Source organism: Ptychodera flava, chromosome 17, assembly GCF_041260155.1.
Source record: "Ptychodera flava strain L36383 chromosome 17, AS_Pfla_20210202, whole genome shotgun sequence".
Taxonomy (NCBI): domain Eukaryota; kingdom Metazoa; phylum Hemichordata; class Enteropneusta; family Ptychoderidae; genus Ptychodera; species Ptychodera flava.
This window is the reverse complement of record NC_091944.1, coordinates 16,455,192-16,473,935: the sequence shown is the minus strand read 5'-3', so window position 1 is coordinate 16,473,935 and position 18,744 is coordinate 16,455,192. Positions and strand designations below refer to the sequence as shown.

At 36.9% G+C, this 18,744-nt stretch overlaps 4 protein-coding genes across 4 annotated transcripts in view; 3 read left to right on the top strand and 1 right to left on the bottom strand.

Moving 5' to 3' along the window:
• The window catches only part of LOC139115616 (tRNA-splicing endonuclease subunit Sen34-like), a 34,129-nt gene extending 22,243 nt beyond the window's left edge, over nucleotides 1–11,886 (bottom strand). Inside the window, exons 1-2 of the mRNA XM_070677877.1 lie at nucleotides 11,708–11,886; nucleotides 9,365–9,502 (exon numbers count right to left, since the gene is read on the bottom strand). Coding sequence (XP_070533978.1) covers nucleotides 9,365–9,502; nucleotides 11,708–11,795 — 226 coding nt within the window. The 5' untranslated portion in view covers nucleotides 11,796–11,886. The remainder of the gene's footprint in view (nucleotides 1–9,364; nucleotides 9,503–11,707) is intronic.
• Nucleotides 1,252–3,253, top strand: LOC139115619 (uncharacterized). Its single transcript, XM_070677880.1, has 4 exons — nucleotides 1,252–1,615; nucleotides 2,163–2,248; nucleotides 2,434–2,547; nucleotides 3,062–3,253. Exons 1-4 carry the CDS (start codon nucleotides 1,279–1,281, stop codon nucleotides 3,251–3,253), a joined length of 729 nt encoding a protein of 242 aa, XP_070533981.1. The 5' UTR covers nucleotides 1,252–1,278.
• Nucleotides 3,222–5,678, top strand: LOC139116566 (uncharacterized). The gene is made up of 5 exons (XM_070679162.1): nucleotides 3,222–3,413; nucleotides 3,802–4,084; nucleotides 4,564–4,726; nucleotides 5,108–5,257; nucleotides 5,584–5,678. The coding sequence occupies exons 1-5, from the start codon at nucleotides 3,337–3,339 to the stop codon at nucleotides 5,676–5,678; spliced, it is 768 nt and encodes a 255-aa protein (XP_070535263.1). The 5' UTR covers nucleotides 3,222–3,336.
• A 214-nt stretch (nucleotides 11,887–12,100) lies between the features above and the next one.
• The window catches only part of LOC139115613 (zygotic DNA replication licensing factor mcm3-like), a 34,537-nt gene continuing 27,893 nt past the window's right edge, over nucleotides 12,101–18,744 (top strand). Inside the window, exons 1-2 of the mRNA XM_070677872.1 lie at nucleotides 12,101–12,279; nucleotides 16,997–17,109. Coding sequence (XP_070533973.1) covers nucleotides 12,208–12,279; nucleotides 16,997–17,109 — 185 coding nt within the window. The 5' untranslated portion in view covers nucleotides 12,101–12,207. The remainder of the gene's footprint in view (nucleotides 12,280–16,996; nucleotides 17,110–18,744) is intronic.

Sequence of the window (18,744 nt, the reverse complement as noted above, 5' to 3'; positions counted from 1 at the left end):
TTACAAACTGATTTGTATGTGCAAGGGCGGTTCTGCAACAACTTATAACATTGAAAAATGAAAGTTTTTCACACAAAGTTATTGAATGTTGGATTTTAGAGGAACTGAGTTGTTTTATTTTTCTGCAAATGAATTCACTTTATCAGTGTTTAATATTATATTTCATTGTAGATGCCAAAAGGAGTATCATGGATGTTGGATCATTGTGCATGTAGGGAAAACGACTTGTCGAATAAAGGAATATACATATTTGCAAAGAAGGGCAGTCGTTACGAAAGAAGAAAGGACAGGAAAGGAAACACGATTGGAGAAGTTGTCAGCGCTGTTGGCAAAAACAAAAATGGGGAAGAGAGGATCACAGTAAGTTGACAGTTCCTATAGAATTGAAGTACACAATTGTGAGAAATTTAAGTCTTGTTGGCATAAAAGCAAAATAATTTGCCATGTGGACTTTGAAAAAAAATGACAGTACATGGATAAAATCACATGCAAGGGTCCAACGGAGCATATAGAATAATTTTGGGTAGTTCTAATACTTATATGTGACTTTGCCAATGTAGTCTTACTTGTACTTTCTCATAAATTCTTACAGCCATAAACCATATATGCACGTACTGCACAAGTAGTGGTGGCTTATAGGTGCTATCAGTGATTTAAAATTCATAACTTGTACAATTTCAGTGAAAGGTGTTGGAAATATCTGAAACTTTTTTCATATGTTAAATCAATGTCTTTTATTTAATCTGTAGTTTATCTCTATTCTTGGACAAAATTATGCGAGTAAACAGATGACACATGACGTGTCAGCATACTTGGGCTCAGAAATTTCTGAAACTTTTTTAAATATGATGCAAGATTCATTGCAAGCCAGCTGTGATTTTCTTCTGACAACCATTTCAATTATTTAGTTTCAGACAGTTGATGCAGGGGACAGCGGCCACCCACAGTATTTCATGTTAAAAATGAAATATTTCAATTTTGCTGCGAGTGAAATTTCATGCAAATTCAAAAACTGTACGTCAGCAGGAGAGTTTGCCCTGTTTTTCAACAAAGTATATGGAAAAGAAGCAGCTGAAAGTCAACATTCACAGGATGCAGTCAGCAGTCTATCAAATGATGATGGTGACAATGATGAGGATAGTGGAGACGAAACAGGGAGTATAGACAAAGAACCTCCAAAGAAGAAGATAAAAAGAAAACAATAGGCAGAAGACATGTCAGTAAACGACCTGTGGCAATAACACCAACTGAAAAAAGGACCATAAAGAGACTAATGACATGAACTCAAAAGAGTTTCTTGAATGGATCAATCAGGAGAAATCAGTTGGTGTACACCAAATAGTAGTAAAGTCACTACGCCCCCCATCAGCTAAACACACCATCCGTGAAATTAGACTGGACTATGTCAAACAAATCGAGGAGGCTATAATGAAAAAACCAGCCACACTCCTAGCCCAACCACTGTTAGGGATTGTGTCTGATATTGCCAGCAAAGATGCCTTCAATCCAGCCTTGGTCAATGGGTACAACATCAATATAATTGGTGGTAATCATCGTAGAGAAGCACTTCAAAGACTGAAAACAACACCCGAAGTGCCTGTGCTTCTATATGTGGGTAAGTTCATCTTTGATGTCACTCCTAAACTTCTAATTGAATTAAAACATCCAAAATTCAGTAAACCCATTGAAAAGTTAACAAATATAAAAATATGTCTCCTATTTTTTGCATACATATATACCAACTGCATGGTTTATTGTCCTGACTAGAATTACTATTAATTATAATGAATAATAATAAATACAGCGTGTACTGCTGATGTGCAGCTTGAATAAGCTCTTTCTCTGATTGGTCCATTTTCAATATTCACAGCCACGTAGGGAGTCTATTTGTATTGTTTTCATTATATTGGTCAGATTCAGCTACCCAATTGGGTCAGATCTTATTCAGCGCTGCACATTAGCCCAGCGTGTATGCATTGTCAGCATGGTCATATGTAAATGATGTGCTGTCAAGCTGAAAACCAGAGTTTTAAACATAATTTGATAGTATGAAAAACAAGGACCTGAAGTGTTAATGTTTAGAAGAAATGTGTTAATGAATACATTAAAGGTCATCTACCACTATCAGATTTGATTCTCTATACTTTTCATTATAATTCCAGGTTGTACAGATGATGAGGTGGTCCGTCTGGCCAATTTACACAACACAGTTGCGCAGACTCTAAAGTTTTATGACACCATTGAAAAGGTATGTATTTATGTACTTGTAGTCTGTACCAGTATGTACTGTTATTACCACATTGTCAAAACCATGGCATCTAAAGCTCCATGTATTCAGTGCATCAAGACAAAAATGAAGCTGGACATCACTTAGTTTATAACTGTTTTTTGTTGGCATGGATCTTCTTTAAAACACTAAACTTGTTGTTACAGGTGATGTATTGCCGAAAACTTTTATTTGAGCTTTCAAACCAGACCTCTGAAGAACCACCAAAAAGGAAACCAACAAAGTGGAGAAATATGTGTTCACAGCATCTGGAAGAGAAGGTAATCTAGTATACTTTGTGTGTACTCTTCAACAAAATTTACTCAGATTTCTCATAACTTTTAGCTTTAAGGGAAGGCTGGAATTAGTTTCTAGCTACTAAAAAGTGTACCGTAGATGTCATGTTGTGGCATTGACCTTTGGGAAATTCTTTATTTTTGTCCTAGTGCAACTGCAGTTTACTTGGTAGATTACCATGAACATGATAAAACGCAAAGTGTGCGTACATTCCTGTTCCTGACACAGCTGTTATGTGTGCAATCAACAACATATGAGGTCACAATACATTCTAAATTGTGATTTCAGAGACAGTGCATTTCATCTTGCTGTGGGATAAAAGTAGTGATCTAAAATTGGTACATAAGGTATAAATCATGGTAAATAACAAAGAGAATCACTATGCCTTAGGTAAAATAAAAGGGACTGGAAATTTCTGGTCTTTTTTGCACTATTATTTTCTATCAATTCTACCCAAATTTTCACTACATCTTTTCCATCTTTTCTTTTTATCTTCAGGAAGTATCTCTTGATCTGATATTTTTTATGGCTTCACTAAGTTCAAGATGCTACAATCTTGTAAGAAAAATAGATGAACTTTACAAGGATGCCAGAATCAAAGATCAAAAACTGAAGAAAAGGGAGTCTCTCATACTGAACCGCAGTATCCCGACTGCAAATCTACCAACTACAAACCACTTCGTAATCTGAAAGAAGAAGAGCAGTACAGTCTTCTCCAAAAGGTTGCTTCATTGGAATATTCATTTGATGAGCTCCGTGAGGCAGCAAGAGATATGAAAGAAATGCGCTATGTACAAGAATGCTTCATGAAGAAAGTTGGAGAAGAGGATTGGGAAACAGTCACTACAAGGTATAGATTGGAATAGAGGGGTTAACAAGTTATTTTCAGAAGTAAAAGACATTACTGATCCGATCCAACCCTAATTTCAACTAACCATCAATTTAACGTCAGTATTAAAGCCAAATAAGTCACCAGTACATGTAAAAGTATGCATGATGTCTTCAGAAAGAAGACTTGTAAGCTAGCCCATGGGCTTGGGTTTATGGATTTGCTCACCCCTATTCACTATGAAAATGATTTCACTTGACAAAATTTATTCACCTTTGAGCAAGTAAACATATACATCCCATAGAAAGTAGCTATAACAATGTACATATTCTGTACATGGTTTAAGTCAGAAAGTAAATTTGCCTGAAGTGTCAGATATTTCTGAAACCTTTTTGTCAATTAATTTCAGATTTCCTGATCACACCACGTATAATGCCTTGAAATCATTCAAAGGAATCAAGGACTTGGAAAAGAAACCACCAGAAAGTTTTCTGAGATTTTGTGTCAGAGCAGTGAATATATCAGAGGGAAAAGTTGCATCAACTGGTGATGACCATGTGGTCACCTGTCATGGTAGCACCATCACTATAGTGAAATACAGTAACAGCCAGACATCACTTCTAGAATTGAAGGAAGCCTTGGTGAGACAAGAAGGGGCAAATCTTGTCATCATCGATTTACTCAACTTTGAGGTAAATTACATTGCTCACTACTGTACAATGTATGTCTGTTCAGTTATGAGCTATTGTACGTAAAAATGTTGTCATATTGTCTGACTTTACGTACAGTGCATGCATGCATACAGTGTAGTTGAAACCACTAGTCATGATTTTGTACATTCACTTTGTTTTAACCCTTTCAGGCTTTCACCCCATTCCCTCTGTAGAAGTCCAGCTTTGCCATAGAAAACAATGGAGTTGGACCTAACCATGGTGGTGAAAGGGTTAAATGTTGCTGAAACTTTGTTTCTATCATTTTGGCATGGACAATTCACAATTTTTGAAAGTTTCTCTGAACTGGCTAGTGGATAAGCTAGCTCGAAGCACTGGTACTGAGTTATCACAGAAAATACATTTGCCCTAATTTTTCACCATTTAATTCTTGCTAGATACACCAATTGAGGCTAGCAGCATTTCTCATATATTTCCTATAAATCTGTTGTATCTTACAGATTTCATCTGAGGAGATGGATATGTTAACACGCGTCATTAAGGATGTCAACATGCGGACTCTGATATCCTCCTATCAATTGGTTCTTATTGTGGATGTGAAGAGTATGCACAATTATAACCAGGATGGCGCACTGTGGAGGTTTGCACACTTGAAATCTGGAGGTGAATACTTCATTCATTTTTTTCTATTTTTTCACTAATTTTGTTGCTGGTAATCAAATAGATAGAGTAAAATCAACATAAGGCCCAGGGTTAAATTGGTACAGATGAAAACAGTATGTTGTCAGCTCATGGCAACTGAGTGCAAGTGCAGCAGTATGGCACAAGTGTTTGCTATGGTATTAGGTGACTGTGCTTTCATGAGCATTAGTGAGTAGAAAGACTACATGAGTGAAAGCACAGCAAAATAGACCATAAAGACATACGAGTGCAATTACAACTTGCTGTCTCGCCATGGGGTTCACCTATGTGTTTTCCTCTTTTTGCACTGTTGAGAAAAAGGAGTATATTATTTGCCTATAATTTTAAAATTTAACTTCACAGGGAGAAAAGTAATTGGACTCCTATATTTTATGTACATGGAGGCTAGAAATCCAAATTTAGTGACAGATCTCTTCACTTGTGATGATCTGTCATCACTTGTTGCTGAAATGCTGTCCTCATCATCTGCCAGTGTACTAATGACAGACCAGGGTAAGACCTATTTGTTTTACATCTGCATCTGTAGCCTAATTACTTGGTACATTTCATTCTCAATTATCAGTAGTGGGTACAGAGTTCAACCTTGGGTGTTTATTGGATGCTATACTATCTCTGACCTCACGCCTGTCTTTGTAAACATCCTAAAAATCAGGCACTATCCAGTTATTTTCAAAAGAAATACTATTCATGATCATTCAGTTACCATGACAAAGACTGATTAAAACTATGACTAAATTCTAAATAATTCTTTTTCTCAACTGTATACAATCATAAAATCCATGCTGTAATTACTGTTCTTTTCTATTTTAACTTCACAGCTACTGGTGTAAAAGCAGTAAAGGCACTGGAAAAAAAGCGTGAAATTGTTTTTGTCACAAAATGTGAAACAGCTGATGTTTTACACCAATTCTAAAGGGACATCACACTCTGCTAGTCAATATTTCCCACACCTGCTTTTTCTAAGTACCTACATTATACATGTAGGTATCACTGTGACATTGGCCGCAAGAGCCTCTCATCAGTGCTGTGTGTATCAAGTGGTAAACCCGCTAAATGACAATCAGAACTGACCTCATATTGCCAGACAGCATTTACATGTCACTTCTGTTTTCTATCGTGATAATAGAAAGATTCACTTTCTGTATTGTTCACAACCTTAAAATATTTGAAGATGTTGAAAGTATTTACTCCGAATAGAGGATTAAAATAGTCTTAGAAATTTCTGCTCCTTTTTATATGTTTTGAATTAATTTGGTTGAAACAATTTAATTAGTCATATTTTGCCAAAAAAAGGTCATCGATGATGATACAGTCCTCACTTGCACCATTACTTGACATGCACACTACAATACAATGTCTGTGTGCTAAGTTTGAATGAAGTCTGTTTCAACAAAATGGCTGCCTGGTGGCCATATTGGATCGTTTTGTGAAATAAATTGATGTGCATATATATATATATATATATATATATATATATATATATATATATATATATATATATATATATATATATATATATATATATATATAATATATATATATATATATATATATATATATATATATATATGCGATACTATACTTTATCTGTGTACCAAATATTGAATGAAATCGGTTTGTCATCATTCGCTAGTTAACCAAAATGGATAGGGAATTTCTAAGACTGAACATCAGTTTCTAGTCAGATACAAATAAAATCATAGTTTTTGTCTTTCATCGCCATGATTTGTATTTTCCATGGTGAAGTTTGATCTGCAAGTTATGCTTGTTTGCAGTCACCATTTGCCCAGTTTCACAAAAGGGATCAGAAATTTCTAAGACTGAATGAATATCAGTTTCATATTCGATAGAAATCAAATTGTAGTTTTGTCTCATGTTCCCTGCCATGGTTTTTTCCTTCTAGTTTGTTAAGGTTGATTGGGCCAATGCTTGCTCAGTTAAACCCGTAACCTTTAATCCATGGGTGGCAGTGGGTCGTGTGATCTGCCTATCTCAGTTGGTGAGAGGTGTTTCAGATGAGTTTTGATAAAGTTTTCTCTCAACTTAATGAAAAGAAAGTTGTTGATATGATGAACCTAGAGTTTGATTCTTGTGTTGAAGTTTTAACTGTTAGTGCACTGACTGTTTTGCAGTTGTCAAGCTTTTCACATTTGTTGCATTCATTGTCTGAAATTCAAAATTGAACATGAAAGGTGGCAGAAACTTCCATGTATATGTGCATTTCCAGTGTAGTAAACAATGAAATGGATAAAAATCGATTGTAAAGTACTTTTTCACATGAAATGTTGGTTAAACGTTTGAAAATAAAAGTTTTTTGTGGAAATGATATTTGCTATAGTCAGATTTTTATAATTTTTTCCCGCCAATCCGAGCAATTTGTAAGTAGGTCTTTCATAGTTAGGCCATTTCATTTAAATCATCCAGATACTGTATTGGCTGATTACCATCAAAACATGATCATTTTTGTGCAATTTTCAATCTTTATTCTGTCATGTCATTACAGTTCAGCCAAACTAGAGATTTGGAAACTTCTATTTCACCAAATTCAGCTAAATCATATCAGAATGTAGAGGAATAACACATCATTTGTTACTTTAGAATCTAGAGGGTTATTTTAGAAGGTTTTTTTTGCAACATTTGAGTGCGTGTATATTGAAACATTTGTCATATCAGTTAACCTATTCATTGACACATTAAACAGACTGTATTTGTGAGACTTTTGTTGAGAATCTGCCATTCATGAAAAGTACAGAATCAACATCAATACACTTGGAAAGAAATTTCGCAACCTTGCTTATGGATTATATGAGGTTATTACGAAAATATCGCAAAGGATGCACAAGGACATTGGCGCAGTATATTCGCGTCGGGCGATGCGCGGCGCCAATGTCCGAGTATTTTCGTAACAAGTCATCGTAGATGACACAGTCCCCATTTGATAATGGGTACTTAGATTACAAGTCCTCAGAGAGGATAGAGTCCTCTTCATGAATTTGGTCTGTGATGTCCTTTTACTAAGTTTGAATAAAATCGGTGAACAAAATCGGTTGAGACGTGCCCGAGTTTTGGCTAAGGACATGAAAAAATTGTAACAAAATGGCTGCCATGCAGCCATATTGGATCATATCATGAAACAAATTGACTTACATATGTATGACATAGGTTAATGTCCTTGTACCAACTTTGAATAAAATCGGTTGAGATATGCCTGAGTTATGGCTCTGTACATGAAAAAATCATAACAAAATGGCCACACGGCAGCCATATTGGATCGTATCACAAAACAAATTGACGTGCATATGTATGACATAAGTCAATCTCCTTGTACCAACTTTGAATAAATTTGCTTGATACATGTCTGAGTTATGGTTCTGTACATGAAAAAAACGTAACAAAATGGCCACACAGCGACCATATTGGATCGTTTCACAAAACAAATCAATGTGCATATATATTACATAGGTCGATGTCCTTGTACCAAATTTGAATAAAATCGGTTGAGATATGCCTGAGTTATGGCTCTGTGCATGAAAAAATCGTAACAAAATGGCTGCCTGGCGGCCATATTGGATCGTATCACAAACCAAATTGACGTGCATGTCTATGACATTGGTCAATGTCCTTGTACCAACTCGGAATAAAATCGGTTGAAACGTGTCTGAGTTATGGCTCTGTACATGAAAAAATCATAACAAAATGGATCGTATCACAAAACAGATCAACGTGCATATGTATTATATAGGTCAATGTCCTTGTACCAACTTTGGATGAAATCAGTTGAGATATGCCTGAGTTATGGCTCTGTACATGGAAAAATCGTAATAAAATGGCCGCCTGGCCGCCATATTGGATCGTATCAAAAACAAATCGACGTGCATATGTATGACATATGAAGTAATCTATGTACTAAGTTTGAATGAAATCGCTCCAGGCCTATCTGAGATATCTGCGTGAAGGGACGGACGGACGGACGCACAGACGGACGGACGGACGCACGCACGGACATGACCAACCTATAAGTCCCCCCGGACGGTGGGGACTAATAACCTTATTATTATACATCTTATATTCTTGACTGGGGCATCAAAATGTCAGAGTAATGACCGTTTTCATGCAATGTCAACAATTTTTCTTCCGATTTATAGCGCAAGTGTACAAGGCTATCTCTGACGCGCTTCTGCAAGTTCTGGATAGTGTGTGTGCACTACACACGTACGTATATTATGTACAGAGCGCGCGTGAGACATGCTCTGGCATTCGTCCAATGAGTCCCTTGAAATCGTTCAACAGTGAATGCGCAGATACAGCCGCAGGGGATGGGGCGCCTTGAAACCATACGTGATACGGAACAGGCTTTCCGTACGGCTTTTTAGCGCACGCAAAATTCTATTGTTCTCGATGATAGATGCATAATAATGTGAGGTATTTTCATCTTGTCATCCCTTTTTCAATTACATTTGCTGTGAATATCAAAATCAGACACAGACTCTATATACTGTTAGATTCTAACTAGGAATACTTGCTATGATAGATTCTTACATACACTGTACCACCGTCCCTCCACAAAAGAGACTGTGCCAACTGAATATTTTAACTCACCATATTCCAGAAGCACAGCAGCTTCCTCTGGCAGGAGCTGAAGAGGCAGACCATGCTGTAAGTTCTGTCTCGGCGATCTCACTAAACTACCAACCAAAGTACCAATGATGTGATGTGTCTCTCGTAGTTTGCTCACATCTGAAAGCGAGATTTGCAAGGATGTATAATTAAGCAAGTTACTGACATGCTGTATTCTTCATCAGTTGCACAAAGCAGCATTTTACTAGATGTTGCCGAGTGGACATACACATTGTGCAGACAATCATGGCATTGAAGCAATATTGTTACAGTCAACTGACTGGTCGTACAACTACGCCTGCTATATCTATCAATTCAAACAAATTGCATTCGCACAATAGGTCCGTAGTGCACCTAATTTTCCTCCTCCTGGCATTAATGTAAACATCTCTTTTCCACTGAACTTAGATGGCATGCCAATATGGCTATTCTCAAATGAGTCATTCTCTCATTTACATGCAAATATAAACATTTAACTGCATTTTTAGATCACTTTTGGAAATTATACATGCCAGAATGACAAAAATACAACATAGTAGGCGACTTGTAGTGTTACAATGAATACCATAATATATATTTACAGCTCAGTATAGGTATACTGGGTTCACCTAATGTTTCTGTGTGTTCACGCCAAAAATGTAATATCTGCATGAACACAAATGAAAGTACATGCATTGCATGCTTTTCACTGTTTTTAGGGCTGAAAGGTAGCCTACAGTGATAGGGCGCTTTATTTTGGCAAACCTTCATCAAATCAGGCAGTTGCAGCCACAAATAGGCTTTGAAATCAGAGGTAGCGATGTGGACATATGTAAACTTGTGGCCTCTCCCCCACAGATCCAATGCCTCAAGCTGTTCAAGATTACATCCACACAACATTTCATTTGTTATTGTGTTTCAACTTTAAATTCTTCTATTTGGTTGAATGACAGTGTCTAGAACATCTTGGGTTAGGAAAAAATTTATAAAAAAGTTGCAGTAAGATAAAATTTGTTATATGCACACGCATGATAAAGAAATGTAGTGTGGGAGACCTCAGTGATATGAGATGTTTTATCATGCAACATTATAACAAATACCAGTAAAAACGTTCATATAAAAATGCAAATTTTGCATAAGCTTGCCGGCTCTGCAACGTCAAAATTGCCGCACAGATGTATATATATGAATTTTCACTATTTAATTAAGTGTCCTAAATATAGTAATGATAGAAAAGTTTTTTCTGAACTTCTATTATTCTAGATTTGATAGTTTAAGTAAAAGAGAGAAGTTTTGTAAATTTTAACTCAAGATATCAAGTGGTCTCATGAAATACATTACAAACACTTTATATAAGTCTCCGTCAGCAGCTGCAGGTTAAGACATTGACAACAATGTTTCAATAAAGTTGCTATATACCACTGACATGTGTTAATTAATAAAAAAATAAACAAATAAATAAATGTAATTTTAAATTTTTTCTGCTGTACTGAATCAAAGCATTTTCTGAAAGTGTCTGGGTACATCAAACATTTTTGCAGGAATCAAGTGACCAGTATTTCCTGCTGTTTTGTAACAGAATTGTACACAGTTTACTCAACACTGAGCGCCTACCATATGCACTACAGGAAGAGGGGGAGGAGCTAGCTAGGTGGCTACCTAGGGGTCCAGACACTTCGCACCAAAACCAGTTCGCCCCACACAACTTCGTCCCAAAACCATTTCGTACCAAAACCACCTCGTCCCAAGTACTACTTCGCCCAACCCCACTTCGCCCCAAGTACCACATCGTACTAAAACCACTTCGCCCAAAGTATAGTACCGTCAACTCGTCCTGAAACAACGATGTTACGACGTATCACAACTCAAGGTTGTTTTTACCTACAACTTGGAAGCATTAATGTGTTAGGACATTTTGGCTACCACGAACCATTTATTGTTGCATGAAACCATAAACTATAGAAATAAGAAAATAGAAACACGCAAATGCTACAACTCATGTGCCTTGCGCGGAATTGCACGATGTCAATTTCGCGAAATGCGTACACTTTCAAGATTTCTGTCCCAGGATGACAGAAAGGTGGTTATTTTCAGCTTTACCAGTTAGCGATAAGTTTCGGGCAAAGTGGTTTGGGGACATGACTTTTGGGGCGAAGTGGTTTTGGTACGAGGTTGTTTTGGTGCGAAGTGGTTTTGGTGCGAAATGGTATGGGACGAGATGGTATGGTGCGAAGTGGTTTTGGTGCGAAGTGTCTAGGAACCGGGGGAGGTGGCTACCAATACCATATTGTGAATCGCGCCACAAACTCAACCTAGAGTTCGCGTTAGACAACTATATAATGTCACCTTCTGCATCCCAAGAATAAATCTTCCCATGTGTATAGTGTAATAGGATAGTCTCTTGTGCATCTGCGAAATGTTCTTCGTCATCCATTGTTTTCGTCTGTCGCTTGCGGATCAATTATTTGACTCACACGCCAGCAACCTTCCATTCACTGGGGGCAGCCATTACGTCGATTATGTGGGCTGATGGGAGAGAAGCCAAGGGGTGCACAATATTCGGTTTACAAAAAGGCCAGTTTGAGTTGAATGTTTATAAGAACAGTGTGACAGTAAAAATAATGATTTGCACAATAACATGTATAAATACGTTTCTATGAGTTTAACTCTTTCTATGAGTTTGACTCTAGGAGGAGGTCAAATTACCTGACCTCGACAGAGAATTTAAATGACCATAATCATGTGACTCGAGTGGCGCGAAATTAGCACATCCTTTCACACTGAGGGAGAAAGACTCGAGGTCCGCACCGCTGCTTTACAGAAGCTTTTCTCCAATATTTACCAAAATGGCTGACGTTGAACTTGATCAGCACTTACGCGATGCTCAAAGGGAATACCTGGACTTTTTAGATGACGATGTAAGTAGAGTTTCGAGCCTTTACATTCGAGATCTCTCTCATACTTGTTGGGCTTCATTGTTGCTGTACAGTGCAGTGGTAGTATGTCATTGTTGTTTTGTTTTCCCATGTGCCACCAACATCTCGGAATGTTCTGTCATCACCTTCATCAGCGGTAGATGAGAACAACATTTCAAAATGACAACTAACTTGTCATAAGTTACCCACATAAATCATATAAATGTATATCCATGTAGCAGTGCAGTGCAAAACACACCGTGAAGCCCTACGTTGGGGCCATGGGCATGATCACTGCCGCCACATGACTTGCATGATCCGTACAGCTGTCAAGTTACTGTGCGCACAATGACTTGTGCTTACGTCAGTATTTAACACAAATTCCAGACTGTTTATGTTTTTCTATATGTTGCGTTCACGTATGTCGAATGCAATGGTAACCGAGATCTTGAGCTATTTACCAAATTTCCGTGTAGAACTATGAGTACGTTTTCCCACACTCACACTAGTCACACAGACAAGGTGACGAAGATGACAATAGCTTCACGCCAACCTCAGTGCAGGCATTTAAAATTGTGCATAATCCGGAAAATTTGAAACTTTTGAGGATTTTATGATACTTTTTTAATTAAACTAATGTGGTTTCAGTATGTTTTCTCTTAAAATTTATCATTTTCATATTCATACATTCATTTGGGACCATGGATAGTTCAAGTTTGTAGGTTGCAAACAAAATCCACTTGTAGTTGACCTTGACTCCCTACCCCAAAATGCAAGTTTGAGATGTTTAAAATCTGAATATGAAATTTTGATGTGAATTTCCCAGAACAATAAATTGTGAAAGTACCAGTAGTGGCGTAAATTTCTTACACAATTTTGAACAACAGACATTTCAAAACAAAGTCTAAACAGTGAGTGTAATTTGAATAACACAGAGATACACAGTTTCCATGGCGCAACCACGACACATAGTTGGTGTAAATATGAACAGCAATACAGGTATTTGAATAAGAGCCGAGCCATCTCCTCCCTAAACACAAGTTTCCTTTAGTACTTGTTCCGTTTACCTGCTGCCCTTAACCCTTTACCTGCCAGACAGTATCACTTCCCCATCTGCAAAGTCAGTAAAAAGCGGTATTTAGCCAAAACCATATGTATTTTCATCCACTTAGGGACGATTCAGAATTTACTTCCAGGGGGGGGGGGTGGAGGATTTTCAGGGGGGGGCCACCCATTTTTCCCAAGAAAATTTAGGGGGGGCCAGACAAAAATACCACAATCTTTTAGGGGGGGGCCAAGGAAAAAAATCATCAATTCAATATTTGCCCAGAATTTCTGATCTCTACAAAAGAGAACCATAGATGCTACCTGGGTGACAGATAAACTCAACGTGTTTAGTTAAACTCCTTTAGCTGCCAAATTCGGCAATATTCACAGTGGTTTGTTTTATGCATCTACTGCAGTATTTTGTTCTCCTCCCTGAAGCGTCATGAAATGTCCAGTATTTAGCATGTCAACACAAACCATACAGTAAACAGTCGGGGTTGTTTTTGTTGAAAAGAGATCTCGAATCAAGTCCAGGCTAGAATTCATTTATCAACAATAACAATGGTCATTTATGTTCACACTGGTATGTTGCTAAATACAGCATTGGGTGTTCTATATAGTGATAGAATAACAAACAAATGCTGATACACAGAGATGAACATTGAACAAATGCTAAAAATTACAGCAAATATTCAGCATCATCAGGTTGGGTTTACCTTGTAGCTTGTAAAGCAGTGTAAAGTTGCATGATAAAGAAGTGTTAATTTGTGCAAATGTATGCAAATCACCCGATTTCTTGGCTTCTTTTGCCTCCCAATTTCAAAATTTCCGAAGAGTATAACTCCACTCCGACTGGGTCAAATTTTCTGAAATTTCACATTATGTTTTTTAAATGCTATATAACAAAACGACTATCAATTGGTTTTGTTTGGCAATAAAGCTCTTACATTTTTAAAAAGAGGCATTTGAATAAGAGGCATTTTAATTTTGCTGATCATGATTTTAATCAATTATTAGAGTGTCAGTCTTTAAACCCCTACAATTTTAAAATGAGGATGGATAATGCCAAATAAAATAGTCGTTTTATTCTACATATACTCTCCTTTCAAGTGAAATATTACATTTCAGAAAATACTGTCTAGTTTTTGACTTAAATTAATTTTTATCATTAATACCAAAATTGAGGTTTTTTACCCCAAATATACACACACTTCATCCTTTGAGTAACTACTGCTACCATACTAAACTTTAGAGTCTCTGCTTTTTGAAAATATATGGTATGAGGGGGTTTCCTTGTCATCTTTGATGAGAAATATTGCTTTGAAAAAAACTGTGTTGGCAACATGCAGCTCCACCTTAATTCAAAACAAAACGACTTGCTACTCTGCCACTTCTTAAAGTAACATGGTCACGTTGGTTCTCTGGGATTTCGTCAGTTCAGTGTCTGTGTCACTATTATATTCAGAACCAACACCATCATCATCACTCTCAATGACTCCATTGACAGAGATTTCCAATTCAGAGTCACTGCTATCTGACTCTGACTCATCTGTGACATAAGTTGTTACATCTTTCCCTGACAGTTTTCTTGCGGTTATAATTTGAACTTTTTCAGCTTTCAATTTTTTTTGTTTTGGTAATTTATGTTTATCAAGGTATTTATCTAATTCTTTTACGTTTAACTTTTGAAGGTTCCCACTCAAGAGCAACTTTAACCAGTCATAGTCCTCGTATTTTTTATCCTCTCTTCTTTTCTGCTCCTTTTTCTATGTTTCATTCTCATCAATTTTACCCTTTCTAAATTTTTTAAATGTTCTACATAACTTTTTACAGTGCTTACATCTACTATAAACTTTTTTGAAAATAAATTTATGGCCGTCTCATCTTCAAGTTGCTTTTCAGCGAATAGTTTTTTAATGTTGAAAATAAAAATATTATGTATTACTGTCAAAAATATATGGTGAAAAATTTACAAAAGGGTTGATTTTCCAATAATCCTGTATGTGCATCCAGAAGATCATGTGGCTCTGCATCAATGCTATGGTGTCGGATTGTTGAAATATTGTGTACACAAGAAATTTGCTGTAGTCCAAGAAGTGATCTCAGTGTGTATGAGGCTAGGAGAAATATGGATAGGCTTACACATTGTGTATTGATGCTAATACTTTTGTGTCCCATTCATTCTGATATGTATAATCAAAGATTTCTCAGTGGCGGCTGGCAGAAAAGGCAAAAAACAAATTAACATGTATTGTTTCATGTCATCTGAAAAACATGCGCATCATGACTATTTTAAGATTAAAGTTTGTTAAAAAAATTTGAAATATGAATGCTCTGTCAATTTGAAAAATACTGCTGACAAAATGTGAACTTTGACTTACACAGGGTTATCTGCATTTTAATATGAACATTGGATTGTTAATGGAATGAGCAGAATAACATGTGAATTCATGTTTTTGATAAGGTGTTTTGTTCAAGAAATGATCTAAAATATTCCTCAGCATTGTTGCTTTCCGTGGCAGCTACTTGGTTTTATGGCAACCAAATTAGAAAAAAAGAGAAAATTAAAAACAAGTTGGCTTTCACCAATTTTAATTCCTAATGTTAAAACTTTCACCGTGAGTCTGCATTCAGCATCATCAAATGAAAATGTATGCTGAACTTGTGCATGTACATGTACATCTTACTTTCCAGAAATATCTGGATATCTGCAAATGATGTACAATTAAACTTCTAGATATATATCACTTTGCCAATTATCTGCTCCTCTGATTTCCTGTTCACCATTTCTAACTGACATCTTTGCTTGTCTTTGTGTGCATCATATGTATCAGTGAGACATAACGAAAAAAGTATTCATATTTAGTAATTAACTTTTCTTCAGAAATTTACAACCAGATATGTTTATTGCTACCCTTTCCAAAAGTGTGCCACTTGCAGTCCCTGCAAATCATTCTTTTTATAGTCACATAACCCTGAAATGATTTGTTATATCATCGATTAGGCCTAAATGTCCACTACAGTTCCTGCAACTTGTTAATCTGGATATGTCTATAATGTATAAGCATGCATGTATATATTGGGGGGGGCCATGGAAAAAAAACACGAAAGATGAGGGGGGCCATAGATTTTTTCTATAATTTACTAGGGGGGCCGTGGAAAAAAATCACCCAGAAAATAGAAAATCCTCCACCCTCCCCCTGGAAGTAAATTCTGAATCGTCCCTTAGCTTGACATGTTATAGCAGATTTAGTCTGTAAATATCATCTCTACCTTCGGGGACCTTCATATTGTCGAGACTTAGACATGTTTTGCTTCACTAGTTTTAACCAACTTGACCTGATGGTGAAATATGAACTTGGTAGGTAAAGGGTTAAGGAACTCTGTGAATCATGTTTGTATACAAGTTTGTGCATTACCCACTTACAATGTGAGTGTAGAATCTGTCAGTTTATTTAATGGGCAGGTGTTTTACTGCATAACACTTTACATTACAAATTTACTTCAGCATTACATCGTATTTGGGGTTTGCAACACAGTAGTTAAGCCAAAGGGCCTGTGGACTGGTAAAGTGTTCATAAGTGGAGGTCCCAATACATGAACATGTAATTTGTGATGTTCTAAGAGCTGTGGATCTTATTTTGTTCTTTCATGGTATTTGATATGTACTCAGGAACAAGAAGGCATTTACCAGGACAAGGTGAAAGAAATGATCACAGACAATGACTATCGTTTGATTGTCAATGTCAACGACCTCAGAAGAAAGAATGAGAAAAGAGCAAATAGGTAAAAACTTTTTTTATCAAAATTAAAAAATCCTCCATTGTAATTTGACGATGTGACAGTTTAACCTTTAGGATTACTTGTATTTATATCTCAATAGATGAGATATCTATAATGTAAGCAGATAACTCAATGTCAAATTTAACCCTTTTCCTGCCGAGCGCCCTTGTCCGTTATTTTGCCAAGTCAGTAGAAAACCGCCCCATAATATGTGCCTGTAAAAGATTGGCTCTCCTCATTTATCTAATCGTCTCAAAACGGACGAACTACGAGCAGACCTACGAGCTCGTACGAGCGAAGTACGAGTGACGCAGGTCCCAAAATCGACAAAGTGAGCGTCAAGCTGAGCGTGGAAAAACAAAAACAGCGTCGAACTGAGCGTTGAAAAAAAAGACAAAATAGGATTCGAAATGAACGTAGAAACATGCCAAACAGAATGTCAAAGAGGGGTTCTGAGTACGGGTGCTAAAATATAGCAAATATGCGAAATAAACACGTAATGACTTGACTGATTTCAGCTTGAATATAGCAAGTAGCCTACGGGAACGAGTTCAAAACGTCTTTGACGTGGGTAGGCCCTACTACTGACTTTGCAGCACTATATTTATAACACTGTTGACAAAATCTCAACAACAATAAATTGTGGGTTCATCGTAATTGGTATTGCATGCATTAGTGAATTTTCAAAAATGACATTCATAATTGCATATATTTCAACTTGGGTAGCAGAAAACCGACGACTCTGAGTGACTGGCATTGGGCGTTCGTTCGTGTGCAAACATCGCGTGCAAGTTAGACGATGGGCGGTACGGTGGGAGTAGGCACTAATAGCGATAAACAAAACGGCCAGTTTAGCCTACCCGGGATATTGTAATACATACGTCAGCCACCCTCTGATGTGATTTTCCTCTAATTAACGCCAAATAAATAAATATATTTGTAAAAATACATTATTACGTCGACGCCGACTTCATTGACGTCGACAAATCGACGTCAGCATTTATACTACGACTGATGCCTGGAACTTATCTACCGAACTGAGTGTAGCTAGGTAAGTTTGGAATGTGATGAGTTGGTTTTGAGTGATGTTTTTTTTGTTGTTCAGGAGCGCGAACGAACGAATTGAATATAGAAGTATCGAGCATCGATATCTTGTTTGGCTTCTGCAAGTTCCGCGATGACAAACAGGAATATTGACCCCACAGTGACCTGACTATACCATTATTCAATAGGCGGGGCCGTAATCTCAACAATACACACCAATAATAGTGTGTGCTTTTTCAAAACTTGAAGTTGAATGCGAGGTCAGAAAAATGTTAGTCTTTAAAATCATTGTTGAGTAGAGGTCATTTTCAAATAGACTGTACAACATGAGGTACACACGGGTGCCACAAAAACACCCGCCAACTCATAAAATCCTTCATATTACAGTATTTATTGTACACTGTGATTAACATAATGTGGTGATCAGATTATTTCGAGGTCATAAGCTGACTCGCGAGCCACGCAGGTTTTATGTCTGTGAAATCATTGCACTTTCGAATTCGAGAAAGTAAAAAAGATTTACAACGGCGGTAGGTTCAAGTGCATTACAACCAATCGAGGTCTCTTCCTTGATGTTCGGACATTGCAACCTCT